The sequence below is a fragment of the Lepus europaeus genome, chromosome 3, assembly GCF_033115175.1.
Source record: "Lepus europaeus isolate LE1 chromosome 3, mLepTim1.pri, whole genome shotgun sequence".
In the NCBI taxonomy this organism is placed as follows: Eukaryota; Metazoa; Chordata; class Mammalia; order Lagomorpha; family Leporidae; genus Lepus; species Lepus europaeus.
In genome coordinates this window covers 70,888,502-70,912,348 of record NC_084829.1, presented here as the reverse complement: position 1 = coordinate 70,912,348, position 23,847 = coordinate 70,888,502, and the positions used below count along the sequence as shown (strand labels likewise).

Here is a 23,847-nt window from a genome sequence, read left to right as displayed (position 1 = left end):
AGACAGCAGAGGATTCCACAGATCGAGCCGCGCGAGACTGCCTACACGGGATTATTTTTACCCACAAATTCGGGAATATCCTAGGACTCCACATAGCCCCATTTTCTGTTTTTCCACCTTAGAAGCTACCTTGGGGACGATATGCTGTGGCAGGGTGGATCGCACAAAGGTTGTTAACAGTCATGGCAATTTTCTCCCGACAGCTGGGCGTCAAACACACACCCGGAGTTCCACCGAAACTGTCTCATTCTTCCGGAGGGCGGGCCCTTGCGCTTCACAAGGGGGCGCCACGGAGGCAGCCGGTCCCAAGAACCCGGCAGCCCCGCCGGCGCAGACGCCGACCACTGCCCACCGCTCCGGAGCCCCCGCCCCACGCACCCCGGAGTTGCCCGAACCTAAGATGGCGGCGGCGCGGGCGGAGTCGGCGTGGCCGCCTCTGGGCGGGGCCACGATGACCTAAGCCAGCCGGGAGGCGGTACCAGCGCTCGTCCCGCCCCGCTCCGCCTGTGAGGCCCGGGGGCTTCGGCTGAGGGACCCGAGCGTTCCTCTTAGCTGGCTAGCGAGCATATTGACTCAGCAGAGCCGTCATGAGGGCCCCGCTTCGGGCCCAAACGCTGAACGACGGCGAGGAGAGCACGGACAGCACCCCGCTTCTGCAGGGCCCCCGGCAGGCCGAAGCCGGTGAGCTGTGGGGCTGCTGAGGGTCTTCGGACGGGCGGCGGTCCCGGGGAGGGTGTGGCCAAGAGGATCCACACCCTGGGCCATCGTGCCGGGTCTGCCCCAGCCCGAGGGGCCTCGAGGAGGGGCCTCATTGGGTGGGCGGGGACTACGAAGCGGAGACGACGAGGCTGGGCCGGGGGCTCGGGAGTAGCCTCTGCAGGTGCCTTGGCAGGTGCAGCCCTGCGGGGCGGGGCAGAGAGCGGCTGTGTGCCACAGGCCGTTAATTCCTAGTTTTCAGTAGTGCAGTGATGGGGACTCGGTGGGAGAACCACCTGGAGGAGAGCCTTCAAATTAATGGGCAAAGGGCTGAGCGGAGGACCCCGGGTTTGAGTAGGAGCGACCTGGGGGGGATTCCTGCAAATCAGTGGACCAAGGACCAGGGAGAGCCGCTGGCTCTCCTTTCCTATCACAGCCAGGTTTCCACAGAGGGATATCAGCCAGCATGTGATCTGGGCGTGGAGGAGAGACCAAAAAAGACGGTGGCTAACATTTGTGAGTATGCAGAGGGCATTTATTGCATAACCCAGCGAATATCTTGACATTGTGCAGAGAGGCAAAAAATGCTGCAGACGTTTCATTTTTTTCCACCTAGTAGTCCACAGTTTAAGTTAAGAAACATTCTGATTTTTCCACAAGATATGTTATGTAGGGAGCTCTAAGGTAATTTGCCAAAGATCTTGCAACAAATAGAAAAGGAATTACTTTACAAAGCATCTTCCCTGAATCTGGAGAAATGAAAATATGTTGCTCTTTGACACTTTTCTAACATAGCTTCTTTAAAAGTAATGAAAACCTTAAGTGCAGTTCAGTTAGCGTGCATTCAGTAGTTTCAAAGATATGTGTGTGAGAAAGAGTTGAATTGGAAATTTACCTTTTTATGTATTTTTCTGTGTTGTCTTTTTGTTTCTAACCTTTCCAGTAAAGGTGGCAACGATATAGCTTCATCAGGCATCTGAGAGATTATTTTAATCAAAGCTAAATACTATACAGAAGTGATGTTTTACCCAGAGTATGGACTTAGTACCATAAGCTAACCTTTTTTTCTGTGGCTTTTACATAGTATTAGAACTCTATAATCTTCCTCAGTAAAATCAACTACTATAGGAATACCAAAACAAATGTCATAATATAATCTCTACAGAACTCTTCTGTTGCTGTTGGGAGAATAAATTTATATGTAATCAAAATTTAGCTCAGATGTTTAAACATTCACACAAAGATGCAGATTAAAACCATTATAAGTCATTCTACTCATACAGCCATTAGAATGACTACAACTTAAAAAGCTGAGAATATCAAATGCTGACAGAGATATGGAATAACTTTGTACATTGTTGATAACAGTATAAAATGGTACAACCACTTTGGAAAACTATTGGGTAATTCCTTTTAAAATTAAACATACTATACGGCCACACAACATTTATAGATGTTTTATTTATACAAGTCAAATCCTGGAAACAACTAGATCAGTTGATGAATAGATAGACAAATTGTGGCCTATCCATACAATGGAATACTACTCAGTAATAAAAAGGAGCAAACTATTGATACACATACAAGAATCCTCCATATTAGTGTATATTTCTGTTAATATGAAGTTCCAAGACAAGAAAAGCTAGTATACAATAACAGAAAGCAGGTCAGTAATTGCCTAGAAACTATGGGCAGCAGGAAGTTGACTGCAGAAGCACTGGGGTATTTGTAGAGGCGGGGAGTGATAGGAGTAATAGAAAAGTTCTACATCTTGATCATGAGTGCAATGGACAAATGTATACATTTGTCATGTAAATTATATTTCAATAAAGATGATAATATTTGTAAATAGCTCATAGCAGTACTTTTTCTTTCTTTATTTATTTTAACAGGTAGAGTTATAGACAGTGAGAGAGAGAGAGAGAGAAAGGTCTTCCCTCCATTGGCCCACCTCCCAAATGGCCGCCACGGCCGGTGCTATGCTAATGCGAAGCCAGGAGCCAGGTGCTTCTCCCTGGTCTCCCATGCAGGTGCAGGCACCCAAGCACTTGGGCCATCCTCTACTGCCCTCCTGGGCCACAGCAGAGAGCTGGACTGGAAGAGGAGCAACTGGGACCAGAACCCAGAGCCCACATGGGATGCCGGTGCCGCAGGCAGAGGATCAACCAAGTGAGCCATGGCGCCGGCCCCCCATAGCATTACTTTTAAAAGAGTTCCTGCTTGATTGATGGCTTAAGTATATAGATCTAATGGTCTTAGTCCTGCTGTTCCTGGCGAGGCTGCCCTCCCTCATTATAGTCACTTCCCTTCTTATTTTTACTCTTTTCTTTTTTCTTTTTCTTTTTTTTTTTTTTTTTTTTTGTTTTTGATTTGAGAGGCAGAGGGACAGCAAAGAGCTCCATCTGCTGATTCATTCCCCTAGATGCCCTAGCCAAAACTAACAGCTAATAATACAATCCAGGTCTACCATGAGGGTACAGAAACCCAATTACTTGAACCATCACCCAGCATCCACATTAGCAGGAAGATACAGAGTCAAGAACTGGAGCCAGGAATCCAACCCAGGTAGTGTGATATGGGTCACAGGTGTCTTACTAGCATTTTACTTAACTAGCATTTTAACTAGTATCTTAACTGACATCCTAACTGCTATGCTAAATGCTCACCCCCTTATTTTCACTCTTTACATAGACACTGAAGAGCAAATGAGGTAAAAATAGCAGCAACACATGAGATTTCCTTTTTAAGTATGATGGATGTGTTACTGAAGAGGAGTGTGCAGTTCCAGGATATTGTATTAATCAGTAATATTTCATGTTCAGTCATATGCCTGGGATATTGTGAGCAGGAGAAGAGCAGAGCACTAAGGAAAAGAGGAGGGAAGAGAAAGATGGTTTAACAACCTTCTAGAAGCTGCCAGGAGGACCTGCGTGCCTCCCAGTGGTGTCCCCTCTCCCGACTTTAGCAATGGTATCTACCATGTATGATCTAATAGGGGAAACAGAATAACCCTTAGAAATGTTTTGAGATATTAAATATAAATGTTTTATATATTCAGTTGGCACATGTAAGAAAGTGTGTATGTGTATTTAATAAAGAAAAATTTTCTATCCAGAATGACTTTTTGAAAAAGTTTTGGTACCAGAAGGAGCCAATGTTTAGTAGTCCAGCTTTCCTTTCCATAGGTTTAGATATATTCTGTTTAGCTTTTATTTTTGTTTCTGGAACAAACCGGTATGAAATTAGCTGCACCTTATCTATACCTATGTATATAGGTATATATATAGAGAAGTGTTGACAAAGATGTCATAGTCATAAAATTTTATGACGGTAAAAAGGCTCCTGGTGGAGCGACATTTACTTGTATGTGCAGGCAGCTGAGGGCTAGAGGGCGTGAGGTGCAGACGGCCGCACATAGTAGTGGGAATTAAGGACCAGCCTCAGAGGCCTGGTCATTAGTCCCATCCTTCTTCCTCAGCACACAACTCTGCCACATTTGGTTATAGTCAGTAAATCCCTATTTGCAAAATACCTTATCATTTTTACTTGATCCTTCCCAAATTTGGAAGTTTCCTACCCCAGCATGAGTAAGGGAATAGATATGGTTTTAAATGATAAAGTTTCTTTATTGTGAGAGGTAAAACTGGGCTGTGTCTTCAGTGTTAAAAATTATCTCTGGGGCAGATTGTTGGTACAGGGCTTTAAGATGCAGCTTGGGACAGCAGTATCACGTGTCTGAATGCCTGGATTTGAGTCCCAGGTCCACTTCCAATTCCAGCTCCCTGCTAATGTACACCATGGGAGGCAGCAGTGAGGGCCCAGATAGTTGAGTTTCTGCCACTCAGAAGGGAGGCCTGGATTAGGCTTAGGGCTCCTGTCTTCTACTTAGCCTAGCCAGACATGTAGGGAGTGAACCAGCAGATGGAAAATGTCTGACTCTCTGCTTCTCAAATAAATAAAAGTTTTAAAAATTAATACTTCTGACCGGCACCGCGGCTCACTTGGCCAATCCTCCGCCTGCGGCGCCAGCACCGCAGGTTCCAGTCCCTGTCGGGGCGCCGGATTCTGTCCCGGTTGTTCCTCTTCCAGTCCAGCTCTCTGCTGTGGCCCGGGAGAGCAGTGCAGGATGGCCCAGGTACTTGGGCCCTGCACCCGCATGGGAGACCAGGAGGAAGTACCCGGCTCCTCGCTTGGGATCAGCGCAGCGCCGGCCATAGCGGCCATTAGGGGAGTGAACCAACGGAAGGAAGACCTTTCTCTGTCTCTCTCTCTCTCACTGTCTAACTCTGCCTAGCAAAAAAATAATAATAATAATAATAATACTTCTGAGTTTGATATAACAAGATTCTCAGTAACAGGCCTATGATTTTCTTCCTAAGTATTTGCTTCCACTGAACCCCACAGAATTCAAAGATGCCCACTAGAATGATAGAAGGGCGGCTCCATGAGAAACAACAGGACATCTGTAAGTTTTTCTGCCTGATTTAGAAAGGAGGGAAAGAGGAAATTAAGCAAGGAGGAGAAAAGCTTTCCCTCTCACACATAAAACAGTTCTTCATTCATAGCACGTTTGACCAACTGAAGGTTTGCTTTTGTATGAAATGAGCTATCCCTTGTTTTGATTATTGATTGATCATTTGTACTGATTTAAAATACCTTGTAGCAATGTTATTCATGCTAGGAGAAATCAGCTGAGGAATGCAAACACCAAATGGTCTCACTGCTCCTGATATTAACAGCAGCTTATGCTAACTCTGTGCAAAACTCTTCTAAGCACTTCCTATTAGCTCACTTAATCATAACAATAATCCCATAATCAGATATATTATTTTCCTGATTTACAAAGAAAAAAAGCACAGAGAAGTTAGGTAACATGCTGAAGCTCACATAGCTAGTTAGTGGAGCTGAGATTGGCAACTAGGCACTCAAACTCCAATCTATATTCTGTCTATATACATACAGAAATGTCCTGGAAGCCCTGAAGCTTCTTGCTCCAGTAGACACCCTGCTGTACAGAAGATTGTCATCTTTGTATTGAGCATACATGTAGACATAGATTATAGGCCTTGTCTTCAGCCCCTCATCACTCTGTACCTGTGGCCCTCTCAGCATCTACAGATTGAAAATATCCAGAAAAAAATGTGTATTGTTGCTGACTTGTACTATGTAGTTAGGCCTAAGCTGATTGACGATTGCATCTGTAATGAATGTGTACAGACTCTTCTTGCCATTATTCCCTATTCATTGACAGCTATTTATGTAGCACTCTAATTGTATTCAGTATTTTAAGTCACCTAGAGATGATTTAGAGTATACAGAAGAATATGTGCAAGTTGTATGCAAATACGAAGCCATTTTTACATAAAAGACATGAGTGTTTCTACTAAGGGTCCTGGAAACAATCCGCTACTCCAGGATTCTGAGATGACTGGCCCAGGCCCATCCCTCCCCACTGCCACTCCCTTCCACGACAAGTGAATGCACAGACATCCTCAGATTTTCACCAGCCTTGCCTTGCTGCCTGCACTTCCTTGCTCATCAGAACTCTGTGTGCTAGGTATACCACTGTCACTCCCCACTGCTCTCTCAAGGGATGACTGCTTGTTTTTCATGTGTCACACTAACTGATCAGGTTGATGACTCCTGTTAGGCCAGGCCCCCTTTCCACTACCCTCAACCACCCACTTCACCTTTTGCTCCATTCATCACAGGCTTTGACACTTGATTCACCTTTGTCTTCTCCCCTCCAGCTGCTACCATTACCCATGGTGACTTATCCAACACTGTTCCCTCAGTTCTCCAGACTCCTACATGTCTAACGATTTCCTTCCTTCTTTGATCATCCTTGTACCATGTCATCTCCCACAACTGCTTTAACCACAGCTAGGCATCCTTCCTACTTGCTTGTGTAACTACCCTACTTTCACTCTCTCTGACTTCATCTGGACCTTGATTTTTTTTAATAGGAAAGTTCACACATATACAGAAATAAAAGGATATAGTAAACTCATATGTAACCATGTTAAACAGTAAAACAGTTACTGCTTGGCCAGTCTTGTTTCATTTATTCTTATGCTCATATATTATTATTTTGAAGCAAATTATAGATACCATTGTTATTTCATACATAAATATTTTAGTATGTATCTCTAAAAGATAAGGATGCTTTTTTAAAATGTTGTTTTCTTTATTTGAAAGGCAGAGAGACAGAAACAGACAGACATCGCTCATCTGCTGGTTTGCACCCCATAGCCAAGGGTGGGGCAGGCTGAAACGAGGACACCTGGAACTCTGGGTCTGCCACATGAGTGGCAGAGACACAAGTACTTGAGCCAATATCTGCTGCCTCCCAGGGTATACATTAGCAGGAAGCTGGAATCAGAAATGGAGCCAGGAGTCAAACCCAAGCACTTGGCTAGGGAGTTTTATTTATTTAAAAGGCAGAGTTGCAGAGATAGACAGAGAGAAAGGTTCACTCTCTCTGACTCACTCCCCAAATGGCATTAACTGCTGGGGCTGAGCCAGGCTGAAAGCGAGGAGCTAGGAGCTTCTTTCCTGTATCCCATGTGAGTGCAGAAGTGTAAGCACTTGGGCCATTCTTCCACTGCTTTCCCAGGTACATAAACAAGGAAGTGGATTGGAAGAGGAACAGCTAGAACTTGAACTGGTGCCCATATGGGATGCCAGCATTGCAGGTGGTGGCTTTATCTACTATGCCAGAACGCTGGCCTCAACCAGGACACTTTTTAAAAATAACCCTAGTACTATTACCATAAGAAATAAAAGTAATTCTTATTGAATACCCAAGAAATGTTCATATTTCCCTAATTATATCATAATTTTCTATGCTTTGTTCCTATCAGGATCTCAATAATGTCTTCCAAATAATCAAAATGTTTCTCAAGTCTCTTTTAATCTGTAGTTCCCTCCCCACACTCTTTTTTCTTATAATTTATCTTCCTGTGTTGTCATATACATAGCATATTTTCTTCGGTTCCCTGTAGATTTGTAATTGGTAGGTCTCGAGGTCTGACCAGCTGATTCTGTCTGATCTGCTGTCAAGAGGACTTCATAGGTGGGATTGTGAGCTTCTGTCAGGAGACACCTCTGTACATTGAAGCCACAAAAGTATATCCCAGTTCTCCAGGCCCTGCTCTAGGCACTGCAGACACAGCAGTGAACAGGATAGAACTGTCATCTTGGGTCAGAATCAAAGCCCGACACTTCCTTTTCTTCCCAGGAGTCTGAAGTCATCTGCCCTTGTCTTTGTCATTACCTCCATCTCATCACCCCCTGCTTTCTCAGCACCCACAGACATGCAGTGCTTGAAGTTAGACTCCAGGGCACGGCGCTCCCACCCATTCCATGTGGGTATCCACCCGCAATCCTGTATCCTTTCCTGGAAACCACGTGTCACACAAATCCTGATGTCTCACAGATGAGAAATAACCTCAGTTCCTAACAACCTCAATTCCTAATATCCAGAAAAAGCCACAATACAACAACAGTTCATAGCTACTGAAGGCTTACTGTGTAGTAAGCAGTGTTCTGAGTATTTTACATCCACCAACCAGGTAGTAATTATAACCCTAATACAGGCAAAACGCTTAGACTGGTACCAAGCATAGAGTAAGTACTCAATAAACATTATTATTTTGTGTTTTTAAACTCAGTACCTGCCATCCCACTCAATTGTCTTAGTTCTTAGAATTGTCATTGCACATAGTCCGTGTAGTTCACCCACCTCGGATCACTTGGGATTTCCTCTCCCTGCACCTGCCTTTCCCATGTCCCTCCCTCTGTACATGCTGCTGCCTTTGTTCCCATTGCTCTCCCACCTCTCACTGGCCTGGTGACTTCCTGTTCACTGTGAAGACTCATCAAATACGCTTTCTCCTAAGGATTTCCTTGACCAGGCCCCACCTGCAAGCATATTCACATACCTCATCTGCCCCCTGCCATCTGTATGTACACAGTATTTTCTCTTTTGGCATAACTTCCTCCAGGGTAAAAAAAAAAAAAAAAAAAAAAAGGAAATCATTATTACTGTGTGCCTATGGTTATTTTGTTTAATTCCCACACAGCTCACTGAGGTGGTTGGTAGTTTCCTTATTTTGGAGCTGAGAAACCCAAGGATGGAAACTATTAAGGAACTCCTACAGAGACCACAGCCAGTGAAAATGAGAACTGAGATGCATTCACAGGTCTGGTTCACCCTAAATTAGCCTGTGTTCTTTCAGGTACACCCACTTCAGCTGCACCCACTCCACCTTCCTAAGTGTGAGCCACATGTCAGAAGCTGATGTTTGTTTTGATGGGTGCTCTGTTCGTTATGCTGGCATGATTTTGCTTTGAACTCAATTTCAGCGTGGTGGATGCTCAGTGGATGTTCTTTCTCTTTGTCATGCAAGCTTGCTTTTGTTGGATCAATTTCAAGACGTACCCAAATTTATGGGCACATTTTGCTCTACCACCCTACTTTCCTGAAATGTAGCTTTCCTGTCTGAATATATCTGTAACCAAAAAACATCTCTTTTATTCTAATATTTATTTATTTATTTATTTATTTATTTGAAAGGCAGAGTGACAGAAAGAGTGAGATTTTCCTCCTGCTGCTTCACTCCCTAAATGGCTGCAACAGCTCAGGCTGGGCCAGGCGGAAGCTGGGAGACTAGAGCTCCACCTGGGCCTCCCACATGGGTGGCAGGGACCCAAGTACTAGGGCCATATTCCACTGCTTTCTCAGATACATTAACAGGGAGCTGAATCAGGATCAGAGCAGCCAGGACTGGAACTGGTCCTGATATGGGATGCCAGGGTGGCAGGCAGTGGCTTAACCCACTGTGCCACAACACCACCTCCTAACCAGCAACCATTTTTATAAAACTAATAGCCATTTATTTTTAATATTTTTTAAAATATCAGCCATATATGTATCATATGGTATCTGTGCTTTTTATTTACTGACTATTGATTGTATCCCCAAAAGTTAAAATCGCCTGGTCCATTACTTGTAGGTAAGATTTTCAAGTAATATCACTAGTAATTTGAAATCATTTTACTTGGCACTCACATTGTAGCATAGCAGGTAAAGCCAGCTCCTTTAATACCAGCATCCCATATGGGTACCTGTTTGTGTCCTGCTGTTCCACTTCTGATCTAGCTCCCTGCTAATGGCCTGGGAGGGCAACAGAGGATGGCCCAAGTGCTTAGGCCCCTGCACCCATGTGGGTGACCCAGAAGTTCCTGGCTTCAGATCCACCCAGCTCCAGTCATTGTGTCATTGCAGCCATTTGGAAAGTGAACATGCAGATGGAAGATACCTCTCTCTCTCTCTCTCTCTCTCTCACTCTGCCTTTCAAATAAATATTAAAAAAAAAAAAAAGATATATCATAATCCAAAGTATCACCTGAGGGGAAACTAGTAGCATACAGTAAAAGCAGACAACTGCAAATGAGGATAGAATGGAGAAAAAAAAATAATGTAGCAAGTCAAAATAACATAAAATAAAGTTGCTTAGGGTAAGGAAATTACTGATAGCCCTCCCTCTCACTCCAACCTCTAACACTTAGGCAAACCCTGGTAATTCTACCTTTTAACTTATGTCAGATCTGCCCATTTCTCTCCATTGCCTCCTGCTTTGTGCCTAGTTTAAAACACCTTCACCTTACACCTGGAAAACTACAACAGCAACCTTAAATGGTCTCTCTGAATCTACTTCCCCCACACCTCATCACACTTGCCTTAGCAGCCTTCATGCAGCACTTGTATAAGCTCTTTAAACCATAAATCATATCCTGTCATTTCTTTGCTGGAGTAGATAATGAACATTTTAAATAGTGCCTGGCCAGTGCAGACATGATACATGAATCTGAACTTTTTGCATCAAAATTTTCAAAGTAATACATTTTAGTCGCCCAGAGTTGGCAAGATTACAATTCCTCAGCCCACACTACAAATATTGCATGAGAGAATGATGATGAAAAATGTTTTCTCCTACAGAACATGCCTTACAGAAGCCAAACTGTCCTTAACTGATTAGATGGCCATTTGGCTGGAACAGAAAGAGCAAAAGTGTCTAAGTTCAGGTCACACAGGTAGTGTCCTTGGAGTCTTGGAAATGCAGTTCTCACAGAACTGAATCTAACTATGGTGGTGTGCCATAATTCCAATAGTCATACCCCTGAAAATAGGATTCAGGAATGCCAGTTGACAAATGATCTGTTAAAAGTCGCAAATCTTGCATAGAGAAAGAATAGAAAAGTGAATTGGATCCTGGTATATTGATGTGTGCCTAAGTATAGTTGTGCCATATTCATTAGTGGTTTAGTCTGGGTCAACCCATCTGAATCAGTACCAAGACATCTGTGCTCCGAAAAATGTATTTTTGTTGGAGATCAGGTCAATGAAAACAACAGGATTCCTGTGTAGGAGGAAACACATGCATCTAATGTAGTATTAATGTGTCATTGCCAAATAACATGTTTTCATATATACATATTTGGTTTTAACTTATCATTGCCTAAGGAAATAGATGTACCTGTCTTTTAATAGGTATTTATCACTAAATGTTTGCCAAACTTAAAGGTAGACGGCCCTGAGTTAGGCCATCTAATTAGCTGGCTTTCTAAATTCCCATGTGTCTTCAATTGTGCAACTCAATAAAACAAAAAAAAAAGATATGAGCTTAGGCCTACAATTAAAATTTTAAAATGGCTCAGACTCCTCCTCTCACATAATCCTTCTTTCATTGGTTCCTCCAGCCTATTCAGCCATCCCCCTTATGTTTTTCTTATCATTGTGCTACCTTCACTTATTTCTCTTTGACTGTGGGCTCTTTAAGCATGATAACAACTGAATAACTGTCACAGATGCTGCAACGGTCATAGATTCTACAAGTGTGCGTCTGGATTCTTTAGTGCGTTTAGTTTAGAAGAGCCTTTAGGTATTAATCATGGCTTCTGATTTAAACCCAGCCTCTGAGGATACTCTTCAAGGTAAGAAATCTGTCCAGAGGGCTTTCAAGCCCTCATCTCACAATGAATTGTTTTTGCCATGCCACCTTTACGACGAGCTGGCTTCCAACCCATACGTATGCTGTGCCCTTGAAAATACTCAAGGACTTAATCACCATGTTTTAGGTGGGTTTTTTTTTAGAAATAGTGATGCCATTAAAATCCCCATACCAACTGACTGGGTTTAAGGGTACATTTTGACTCCAGAATGGAGATTTTTTTTTTTTTGAGCAAAATTGATAAAGGCATTTTATCTCTGTTTTAATGAACTGGTTACAGTTCAGCTTTCATGTGACTGATTTTTACCAAAATTACAGTTGCTCTGGGAGCCAATTCTCTTTGATAAATATTTTTAGATATGTTTAATCTAAGAATGTTAGATTATTCATGATTATTCATTTGTGTACCTCTTAAAGACTAACCTTTTTCATGATTTAGACAGTGTCATCTAATGTATCCTTTTAATTAAGGTTTTCCTCCAATCTTTATTTCAGCTCCAGTGTGCTGCTCTGCTCGTTACAATTTAGCAATTTTGGCCTTTTTTGGTTTCTTCGTTCTCTATGCATTACGTGTGAATTTGAGTGTCGCATTAGTGGATATGGTAGATTCAAATACAACCCTGGCAGATAATAGAACTTCCAAGGAGTGTGCAGAGCATTCCGCCCCCGTAAAGGTCCCTCATAGCCAAACGGTAGGTGGTATTTTTTAACCTTAAAATACTTTCAGGTCTTAGAATCCTAGATGGTCTTTCTTCATCCTACGAACGCCGCAAACACTGCTTTATGTGTACTTCCAATCAGTTTCTTTTTATGTTTGTCAACTGGTTGAACAAAAACTTACAACTATAACTACTGCTGCTGTGCTAGAATACACCATGGTTGGTTCCAACAGCAATTCTTCAATTTTCTCACTAGTTTACCATCCTTGAAGAGGATTTGTGAAATCTTGTTTGGCATTATCAGAAAATTGGATTGTTTTAAATGTTGCTAAATAGTTTCAATAGGACTTGTAAGAGCTGTGTCACACACAGAGTTACTATTACAGGAAAGTATAGGTGGTCTCAGCTAAAGGATGAAAAATAAGAACTGGTCAATCTCTAAGGAAATTCTTTTCCGAAATCTATACAGATCCAACTTAAGCTTAAATCATTTAGTTTCCCTTGTGTTATTGTGGAGCTGATAAAGTGTGCGTTCATAATTTGAATTGAGTTTTATACACTTGAAATATTTACTCTTCTTGTCATACAAGGAGACACTACAGGGAGAAAAGACTAGTGAGTGTGTTTTTGTCCATTTCCTGTGCTCCCAGAGGAGCCAGATGGCACTTTGGTGAGTCTCCTCTGTGGTATACAAACATGAGTATTTAATTAGGAGAGAGGGTGGCTCCCCAAACAAACATCCATACAAAATAATGACAACAAAAATTTATATTTGACTTTAATAATGTTGCTGAGTGACATGTTTGGGTGTACATCATCTGCTTTCTCCACTTCAACTTGTGAGCTGCAGGGACAGTACTGGTCATTCAGGAAATCTGGAATTCCACATATAAGCTGCAGATTGGTCTCCCACACAGGGATAATTATGGGTTTGCCTAGTATTGTCCCCTTTGTTAAGTGTGTTTGTTGACCTAGCCACTTATCTTGATCTGCCTTTATGGGCATTGGAAAAAAAATGCCAACACAGTGGCTCTTTTATACAGCTACATACATTAAAGATGTCAGATATTCACATTCGTCACTAAGTCAACATTAGTTCTTTACTACTGCTGCTGTTAATTGAAAAACAGGGAGTTTATAGCTTGTTTTAAATTCTTACTCATATTATTTCATGTGCATGTTCAATTACTTGGTCTGAAAAGGGGAGATATTAACTACCTATATTTGTGCATTCTGACATCCAACATTAAGTGAACACTTACTGTGTACCGGGACTTTTTTTATGTATTTAATCTTCCCAGGTCACACATCCAGTAACTAATAGAGCTGGGCTCAAACCCATGCCTGACTCCAAAGGTTGGCTCAAGCACTACAGTATCTTGTTTAACAGGTTTCTGGATTAGGCTTACCGCTGTTTCTCGCAGCTTCTTGGTTGGAGTTAATACAAAGCCTCCACAGCTCATCCTAGAGTCTAGTTCATAAAATTTCAAGCGCTTTCAAAATTTATGACTTTCAGTCCTTTTCCATCCACTTGTAGAAGCGACTTGTCTGTATTTTGATGACCTACCCACCTCCTAGAAAGATGGCATAGTCCAATACAGTTGTTCAGAGTTTCATTTATAGGTACTTGCATGCCAGAAGGAGACAGAAGCTGTTTAGTGAAGGTCTTAAAGGATTGTTTTTTGCCTCCTATTTTTATAGGGTAAAAAGTACCAGTGGGATGCAGAAACTCAAGGCTGGATCCTCGGGTCCTTTTTTTATGGCTACATTGTCACACAGATTCCCGGGGGCTACCTGGCCAGCAGAGTCGGAGGGAAACTGCTGCTAGGACTGGGAATCCTTGGCACCGCTGTCTTCACCCTGTTCACGCCCCTTGCTGCAGATTTAGGAGTTGGAGCTCTCATTGTGCTCAGAGCACTGGAAGGACTGGGAGAGGTAATTTTTTAAAATACATGTATAAATATACATTTTAATTGACATATAGTGGTAGTACATATGTATGGGTTCAGTGTGGTATTTCAGTAAAATATGTATACAATGTGTAATGATCAGACCAGGGTAATTGACATATTTATTACTTACCATTTCTTTATGTTGGAGATAATTTTTTTCTCCTTATTTTTCTTTCTAAGTGAATTTTGAAATAAATGAAAAGAAATACACACGTTAGACTTGGTGGGCATCTCAGAAAAGAACTGAGAGCCAATTGTTTTCTCTTATTTTACTTCTTACCCTGTGTCACTTTATTTTCTTCTTAAAGATATCATTCTTTGGGCCAGCGCCACGGCTAACTAGGCTAATCCTCCACCTGCAGCGCCGGCACCCCTGGTTCTAGTCCCAGTCAGGGCGCCGGATTCTGTCCCGGTTGCTCCTCTTCCAGTCCAGCTCTCTACTATGGCCCGGGAGTGCAGTGGAGGATAGCCCAAGTACTTGGGTGCCTGCACCCGCATGGGAGACCAGGAGGAAGCACCTGGCTCCTGGCTTCGGATCGGCACAGTGTGCCAGCCGTAGCAGCCATTTGGAGGGTGAACCAATAGAAGGAAGACCTTTCTCTCTCTCTCTCTCTCTCTCTCACTGTCTAACTCTGCCTGTCAAAAACAAACAAACAAAAAAATATATAATTCTTTGTTATGAACCACAGCATAACAACAGATGATGTTATGGCACCTACCAGGAGGAAGCACCTGGCTCCTGGCTTCGGATCGCCATAGTGGCCACTTGTGGGGTGAACCAACAGAAAAGGAAGACCTTTCTCTCTGTCTTTCTGTCTCTCACTGTCTAACTCTGCCTGTCAAAAAAATAAAAATAATAAATAATAAAAGAAAAGAAAATAGAGAACCAGTTAACTAGAAAAGAACCTGAGTAGTATATGAGGTCTCCAGGGAAAGCACCTGAAAATTGGAAACTTGGGGTTGGCACCATGACCTAGTTGGTTAAGCTGAGGCCTGCAATACCCACATCCCATGGGGGCGCTACTTCAAGTCCCAGCTGCTCCACTGCTAATCGAGCTCCCTGCAAATGGTCTGGGATAAGCAGCAGAAGATGGCCCAAGTGTTTGGGCCCCTGCACCCACATGGGAGATCTGGAAGAAGCTCCTAGCTCCTGGGTTCAGCCTGGCGCAGCCCAGCTGTTGTGGCCATCTGGGAAGTGAACCAAAGGATGAAAGATTCTCTGTCTCTCTGTCACTCTCTCTCTTCTCTCCCTCTCTGTATAACTCTGACTTCCAAATAAATTAAAAAGTCTTTTTTAAACATCGAAAACTTTATTCAAAGACTAGAGAAAACATTTTCCAGGGGGAAACACCATGGATCAAACTGTAAGAGATAAGAAAATAAACAACTACAAAAATGGTTAAGATTTGCTATCCTAACCTCTTGTACTTTTGCCAAGATTGTCTCTGCTCTATCATTGATGCCCAGATCTAAAACACATTTTACAAAATAGACCCTTGAATTGCTGTTTCACTTTTTAAAATTTATTTATTTTTATTTATATGAAAGCAGAGAGACACAAAGGGAGAGGCAGAGAGGGACAGAGAAAGAGAGAGAGAGAATCTCCCATCCACCGCTGATTCACTGCCCACATATCCGTAACCTGCCAAAGCTGGCCAAGCAAAAGCCAAGAGCTGAGAAAGCTGTCTGGGTCTCCCTTTGTGGATGACGGGAACTCAGCCACTTGAGCCATCACCACTACCTCCCAGCGTGCATATTAGCTGGAAGCTGGAAGCTGGAATCAGGACTGGAACCAGGACGCAAACCCAGGCACTCTCATATGGCATGCAGGTATCCCATGTGGTGTCTGAACCACTACACCAAATACGGGCCTCCTGTTTCACTTTTAAATGCGTTGTTATTTGTGGAGCTGCTTCTGTATCATTTGTACTTTTATTTTTTATAGTGTTCTAACTTACAAACAAAATTATGATCTTATAGAACTACCTCAATTTAGTTCTATGTTTTTAGAATTATTCCTGCTATTCTTAGAATTATCTTTTTTTCTCCTCCTAAGGTGTTATCATTAAAATTTTTTTAAAATTTTTTATCTTTGTTTACTTTTTCACTTCTTGTTTGCATTTCATCATGTGTACTTCCATCTTTAAATATTGATCTCTTTTCCTTTTAATTCTGAACTTCTCCCTGTGAAACCCTGGCATATTTTAATTTGTTCTCCTTGAGTCTTTTAACTCAAGCAGGATAGTGGCCTCATTGTTTGGTATATAGCGTGAAGATGTATCCTACTATGTTGGAGAGAATACTAGACTGCAGTCAGAAAACCAGAGGTTAGACAATAATAGCTCCACTCTGTCTAAGAGTGAAACTGTGGTGAGTCCTAGCCTCTGGAGGTCAGTTCTAAAATACGTGACCCATCCTCAGTCACAGGATGGCTACAACACTCAGGTGTGATGAGGTTAGCCGGACTACATTAGAAATTGCCAAGTGCTATTTGAACGTCAAGTTTTATCATTCATCTGAATATTCTTATTTAGTGCTTATCAATAGAACTCTATTAAATAAACTCTTCATGTTACAAAATAAAAATTACCCCCCCCATTACCAGGTTTCTCTTCTGCTTATCTAAGTAAAGTATACTTAATTGTAGTGTATTTTCTCTGATCAAGGTATTGAATCTCCTTGCTGAACATTTTACTCTCCTGTTTATGCCACAAATTTAACATTATAGTGCACCTCTTATATTACCACTGCCATTTCAAGGGACCATTTTATTTCTAAGTAGAATCTCAGTTGTATTTATCCTTAGGTTCTCTCATTTTTGTCCATTCTTCAATCTGCATCACATTGCCTCATCCAGAGAACTGAGGTTAGATCCATATCTTTCATCCCTACCAACTGAGTCACCACAAATATACCTTGTCCCTGGGGTTTTGTACTCTGCAGGCATTTCTAAACAGTGTCTCGAGTTTTATTTTATAAAGATTGCATCCTATGGAAAAAAAAAAAAAAAAGATTGCATGCTATGGCTGCTCCATGATACAGATTCTAGATATTGCAACACAGCCTAAATCCTCTTTGCCTTCCCTTCTCTTTTTTCCTCCTTCTCTTCTACCTCCTTCTCCTCTTCCTCCTCCTCCATCTCTCTTTCCTCTTCCTCTTCTTTTTTTGAAAGAATCAGAAAAATATAATTTTTTTTATTTGACAGGTAGAGTTTTTTAGACAGTGAGAGAGAAAGAGACAGAGAGAAAGGTTTCCCTCCATTGGTTCACTCCCCAAATGGCCACCACGGCCAGCGCTGCGCCAATCTGAAGCCAGGAGCCAGGTGCTTCCTTCTGGTATCCCATGGGGGTGCAGGGCCCAAGCACTTGGGCCATCCCCCACTGCCCTCCCGGGCCACAGCAGAGAGATGGACTGGAAGAGGAGCAACCAGGACCAGAACCTGGCACCCATATGGAATGCCAGCACCACAGGCAGAAGATTAACCAAGTGAGCCACGGCGCCGGCCCCAAAATATAAATTATTAAGCACTAGTCAGGCCTGAGGCTGAGCACTTTATCCACAACTCGCTCTGGGCCTCGAGCACTCACTAAGAGCAGGACCTCAAAGCACGGAGGTGGCTCACATCACAACCTCTGGGCAACAAAGCAGTTGTTGCTATCAGATACTCTCAGTTATAATCCTGTAAACCCACATGTATATGAATGAGGGCCAAAAGAAAAGATGCAAATACAAAAACAGAGTGTTTGAGGGGGCTGGTGTCATGGCACAATAGGTTTGTCATCACCCATAGGCGCTAGCATCCCTTACTGGAGCACTGGTGGGAGCCCCAGCTGCTCTGCTTCAGATCCAGCTCCCTATGGTGCACCTGGGAAAGCAACAGAAGATGGCCAAGTGCCTGGACCCCTGCCACCCAGGTGGGAGACCCAGATACAGTTTCTCGCTCCTGGCATTGTCTCTGGCTATTTTGACCATTTGGTGAGTGAATCGGTAGATGGAAGATCTGTGTGTGTATGTATATGTGTGTGTGCGTGTGTGTTGCTTCTCCTCTCTCCCTCTTAGTCCCTCTCCCTCATTCTTTCTCTGTCACTCTGCCTGTCAAATAAATAAACCTTTTTAAAAACAAATAATAATAATAATAATAGCACTAGCTTCCATTTATGTTTATAACTATTATGCATAGGTAGTATTATCTCTGATTTACAGATAAAGAAACCAAAGTTCAAGGAGTTGGAGAGTCTTTCAGAGGTTACACAGTTTGTAAGGGGTCAGGGAGAGCTGTCACTCCCCTGCCTTGAATCTGCCAAGTCTAATATCTTATTCTTCTGTGGCATCTCCTCATGTGCCAAGTCTCTGCAAGCTCCCCACACCCGTACTCTATGACTCTCCATATCAACAGTGGTCGTGTACTAGGCAGGTTATCTCCAGCGAACACTGTCATTGAATCAATACCTTTTTTTGTAAGACCATTTTTCCCATAGAATCAATTTGAATTTTCTTCAAATATCCCAAAGTAGTAGTTACGTATTTTTAAAAGTTATAAATTGGTAACATTTCCCATTCATACAGGCCATCAATAAAACTGAATAAAATTAACTTTGAGAATGATCCCTTTATATCATTACTCGTGTCAGTACATTCTTATTTTTTAAATAAAACTTTTTTTATTTATTTATTTTGAAAGGCAGAGTGACAGAGAGAGAGAAGGAGATAAAGAGAAAGAGTAAGAGAGAGACCTTCCATCTATTGGTTTACTCCCCCAAATGACTGCAACAGCCAGGACTACCCCAGGACAAAATCAGGAGCCAGGAACTCCATCTGGGGCTGCCATATGGCTGGCAGGGCCTAAACACTTGGACCATCTTCCGCTGCTTTCCCAGGCACATTAGCAGGGAGCTGGATTAGGAGCAGCAAGCTCAGCCTCAACTGATGCTCCAGATGCGGGATGCTACTGCTACAAGCAGCAGTCTAACCTGCTATGCCAGCTGACATTCTTTAGATTTATTGTAACCCTTGCCTTACAGTGTTCCAACTAGTTCCCAAGCCTATGAATCCTTGTTTTGAAGGTACTTCATTCTATGGTATTTTCACTTAATATCGCAAAGACATCTCACTCAATGGAACCTAATTCTGATACGATTCATTTTTTAATCATTTATTTAACTTTTTCATAAATATCTGTGTCATAAATATTCCATTTTTTTATGTCATTGGGAAGCAGGAGACACAGAGATAGAGGTCTTCCATCCACTGGTTCACTCCCCAAATGCCCACAACACTGGAGGCTGGGCCAAGCCAAAGCCAGGAGTGCAAAACCAGTTTCCTACATGTGTGGCAGGGACTCAGTATTTGAACCATCATCCACTGCCTCCCAGGCACATTAGCAGGAAACTGGATGGAAAGTAGAGGTGGAGGTGGGACTCTATCCCAGGCACTTCCATATGGGATACAGGTGTCCCAAGTGGCAGCTTAACCCACTCCACCCACTGGTGCAATTCTTATTCAGAAAATTATTTCACAACAAAATATTTGATTTGAAACATTAACAAAACTGCCTTGCATTTTACCAGAAATATCCTTTCCCCATTCAGGGTGTTACGTTTCCAGCTATGCATGCCATGTGGTCTTCTTGGGCTCCCCCTCTTGAAAGAAGCAAGCTTCTAAGCATTTCATATGCAGGTGAGATAGCTGTTCTTACTAAAACATCACTATAATTTAATTGCATATACATCTACCTTGGGGGGAAAAGTGCCTGCATGTCACAATCACACGATGTTATATGTATCTTTTGGGAAAAAATAAAACTTGAATAGGGTACAACTTTAATTAATAATTAAAATTATTAATTTTTCTTTTCTATATAACAACATATAGTAATGTATCTTGACTAATGTCATATTCTCCATCACCCATATTTTATTTTAAAATATGTTACCATTTCAGATGTTGGTATAGAGAATGTCCTTTAATTGTGTTTTTTTTCTTATTAATTGTACTTGTTTATTTGTAAGGCAGAAAGAGAGAGCATGAGCTAGCGATGGCGCCCCCATCCATTGATTCACTCTCCAAATGCTTCCAGTGGCCAGGATAGGGCTGAGGCTAAAGCCAGAAGCTGGAAACTCAATCCAGTTCTCCCATGTGGTTGGAAGAGACCCAGTGACTTGAGTCATCATCACTGCCTCCCTGGGTCTGCACTGACAGGAAGCTATAGTCAGGTATCAAATCAATGCTTTGTAATATGGAATGTGGCATTTGTCTTTTAAGATTTATTTATTTATTTATTTATTTGAAAAAGCAGAGTTATGGATAGAGAGAGAGAGAGAAGCATCTTCCATCCACTGGTTCACTTCCCAAATAGCCATGTCCAGGACTGGACCAGGTGGGAGCCATGAGCCAAGAGCTTCATCCAGGTCTCCCAAATGGGTGACAAAGTCTCAAATACTTGTACCATCTTCCTCTGCTTTCCCAAGCACAACAGCAGGGAGCTGAATTGGAAGTAAAGCAGCCAAGACTTGAACCAGAACCCATGTTAGATGCTGGCATCACAGGTGGTAGCTTAACCTGCTGTGCCACAACACCAGCCCCAGGGGATGTGGCATCTTAACTACTAGGCTAACTGCCCACTCCTTATTGTGATTTCTAATTTGATTGTGTAGTGACCATCGTGACTCTCAGCCACTTTCTTCATATGTCATTTTTTCTATGCATTTATCATCATTTTGACCCACAGGTGAGATAACATGAGCTTTATGTATCAAAATTATAATTTTGCTAGATTACATAGATCTTCTAGCCTCTCTTCCACTCACTGAATGAAAATTTTTCACCTTGAAACCAGCATTGCTGCACAGTAGCTTAGGTCGCCACCTGAGACATCACCATCCCATGTGAGCGCTGGTTCAAGTGCCAGCTGCTCTACTTCAGATCCAGCTCCCTGATAATGCTCCTGGGAAAGTAGCAGATGACCCAAGTACTTGGGCCCCTGCCACCCACAGGCAAGCCCCAGATGGAGTTACTGGCTCTGGGCTTCAGTCTGGGCCAGGCCTGGCTGTTGCAGCCTTTTGGAGAGTGAAGCAATGTATGGAAGATATCTCTCCACCCGCTCCCTCTCCCTCATAATTCTGCTTCTCAAGTAAATAAATAAACCTAAAAAAAAAGAAAAGAAGAAGAAAAATTTTCAACTTGACTGATTTCAAATACAGTGATTGAGAAATGCCTCTCTGTGGTGACTTTCAAGTTAAAGTCTGCAGGTTAACAACAAGCCAGTCATGCAAAGAACAGAGAAGTACACTCCAGCCAATCAGAACAGAATGTACAAGATCTCTCAGGCAGGAAATAAAGCATTCAAAAGATGAAACACCACAGTGGGTGGCTAGAACATAATGAATAAAGAGGACAGTGGCATAAGGAGAGGTAAGAGAAATAGACAAGAGCCAGATCACACCAGGCCTTACAAGCTACAAGAAGGAATGTAGATTTTACCCCCATATCCAATGGAGAGACGTAAGAGCTTTTTAATCAAGAGACATGATTTAGTTTATATTTTGAAAAGATCATTCTTACAGCTTTATGAAGATTGATATGAGAAATCTGATGACAAATTCACAGACAGGTACTACTTACAGTTCCTCTTTACCTAGGGAATAAAGTCTAGACTCCTTGAACTGAAGGTCAAGATTTTTTTGGCCTTCACCCCTGAATTGTGTCTAGCTTAATCCCTCGTACCTAGAGCCTGGCATGGGGTGCGTGCTCGCTGGTTCACTCCCCAGTTGGCTGCAACAGCCAGAGCTGCGCCAATTCGAAGCCAGGAGCCAGGAGCTTCTTCCAGGTCTCCCACGTGAGTGCAGGGGCCCAAAGACTTGGGTCATCTTCTACTGCTTTCCCAGGCCATAGCAGAGAGCTAGATGCAAAGTAGAGCAGCCGGGACTGCTCTACTTCAGCGCCCATATGGAATGCCAGCACTGCAGGTGGCACTTTACCCGCTACACCACAGTGCCAGCCTCTGTTCCTTTCCTTTATCCAAGTGAAGTTCCCAGACCCCCTGTCTGCTTCCCTTCCTCCTTTCCTTTGCTAATCCAGTTACACTACCTTTAAATCTTCTTTCTCTGTTGCTGTGGGACCACACCCTACCTATCACTTCAGTCCAGTTGCTGCTGCTTCCATCTTCCTGACCTCAGGGAATCAGAAGTGATATCTCCCATACAGTACTAAACAAGCAAGAAGTAAAGTCTGATTTCATCATTGTAGCTTCCACAGTGCTCACTAAGTTGTCTTGCAGTTGACGGTTGAAATATATTTTGTCATTTATTTGTCTGAAACATTTGTTTGGAATATGTAGGGAAATTACTAAAAATCTAGTTTTTACTTTACCAAGTACACTACAGTAGGCCGTACTTATCAACCTTACAGACCACCTTTGAATCTGGATTTCTAACACATGTAGGCTTTATTTTGTGATATTTTAATAAGCCTTCTATTGACCAGCGCCACGGCTCACTTGGCTAATCCTCCGCCTGCAGCGCGGCACCCCAGGTTCTAGTCCCGGTTGGGGCGCCGGATTCTGTCCCGGTTGCCCCTCTTCCAGTGCAGCTCTCTGCTGTGGCCCGGGAAGGCAGTGGAGGATGGCCTAAGTGCTTGGGTCCTGCACCCACGTGGAAGACCAGGAGGAAGCACCTGGCTCCTGGCTTCAGATCGGCGCAGCACACCGGCCATGGCAGCCATTTGGGGGGTGAACCAATGGAAGGAAGACCTTTGTCTCTGTCTCTCTCTAACTCTGCCTGTCAAAAAAAAAAAAAAAAGCCTTCTATTGAGTTATTACACCTAATTCTTCAATACCTACATGGTTGTAACTGGTATAAATACCTATTAATGTATAAGACTTATATACCATGAGTTTTCTAGTAAGTGGCCTGTTAAGAGAATGAATTGTTTATGTTTACATGTAACTATTTCAATTCCCTTGTATTTTAGGAATCCCTTCTTTTCTTCATCATCTGTTACTCTTCTTTAAGCAGTAGACCTGTTCTTTCCTTATTCATGGCTCCCAAGAGCTTATAAAGCCCTTTGTGTTGTTCCAGGAGCACAGCTTGGGACAGTAATTTCTCTTCCTCTTTCTGGAATAATTTGCTACTATATGAATTGGACTTATGTCTTCTACTTTTTTGGTAAGTTTGAAAAGTGAAATTATAATGTTATAAATCCATAATGTAATATATGTCTTATGTATAAACTGTATATAATATATAGTACAGCACAGTATACTAGTCTAATAATTAGTTAAAATAATATACAATATACACTCTAACTCACTGAAGGAAATAATCTTCTAAACCACAAAGTTCTAAAACACCAATAACCTGTTTTTCAAGTTCATGCGCTTAAAAAAAATCTCACTGAGTTATGATTGGATTTTAGTTTTAAAATATTTCTCAGTAGAAATTGTTGTTGAATACTGGACTCAAATGGGCATGCTTGCTGTCAAAAATTGTGATGCTGAGTATTATGAAAATGTATTTTGAAAATATTTCT

General features: G+C 42.4%; 2 protein-coding genes across 5 annotated transcripts in view; one reads left to right on the top strand and one right to left on the bottom strand.

Moving 5' to 3' along the window:
* The window catches only part of CD109 (CD109 molecule), a 226,592-nt gene extending 226,274 nt beyond the window's left edge, over nt 1–318 (bottom strand). For both annotated transcript variants that reach the window (XM_062186366.1, XM_062186367.1), the window contains exon 1: nt 130–318. The gene's annotated coding sequence lies outside the window, so the exon portion shown is untranslated. The remainder of the gene's footprint in view (nt 1–129) is intronic.
* A 179-nt stretch (nt 319–497) lies between these two features.
* The window catches only part of SLC17A5 (solute carrier family 17 member 5), a 57,000-nt gene continuing 33,650 nt past the window's right edge, over nt 498–23,847 (top strand). For 2 of the 3 annotated variants that reach the window (XM_062186363.1, XM_062186361.1), the window contains exons 1-5: nt 498–681; nt 12,207–12,403; nt 14,072–14,305; nt 19,911–19,998; nt 23,397–23,483. In XM_062186363.1, the coding sequence (XP_062042347.1) occupies nt 588–681; nt 12,207–12,403; nt 14,072–14,305; nt 19,911–19,998; nt 23,397–23,483 (700 nt within the window). In that variant the 5' untranslated portion in view covers nt 498–587. Of the gene's footprint in view, nt 682–8,780; nt 8,901–12,206; nt 12,404–14,071; nt 14,306–19,910; nt 19,999–23,396; nt 23,484–23,847 lie in introns of those variants that run through there. The other variant, XM_062186362.1, reaches the window with a different exon arrangement.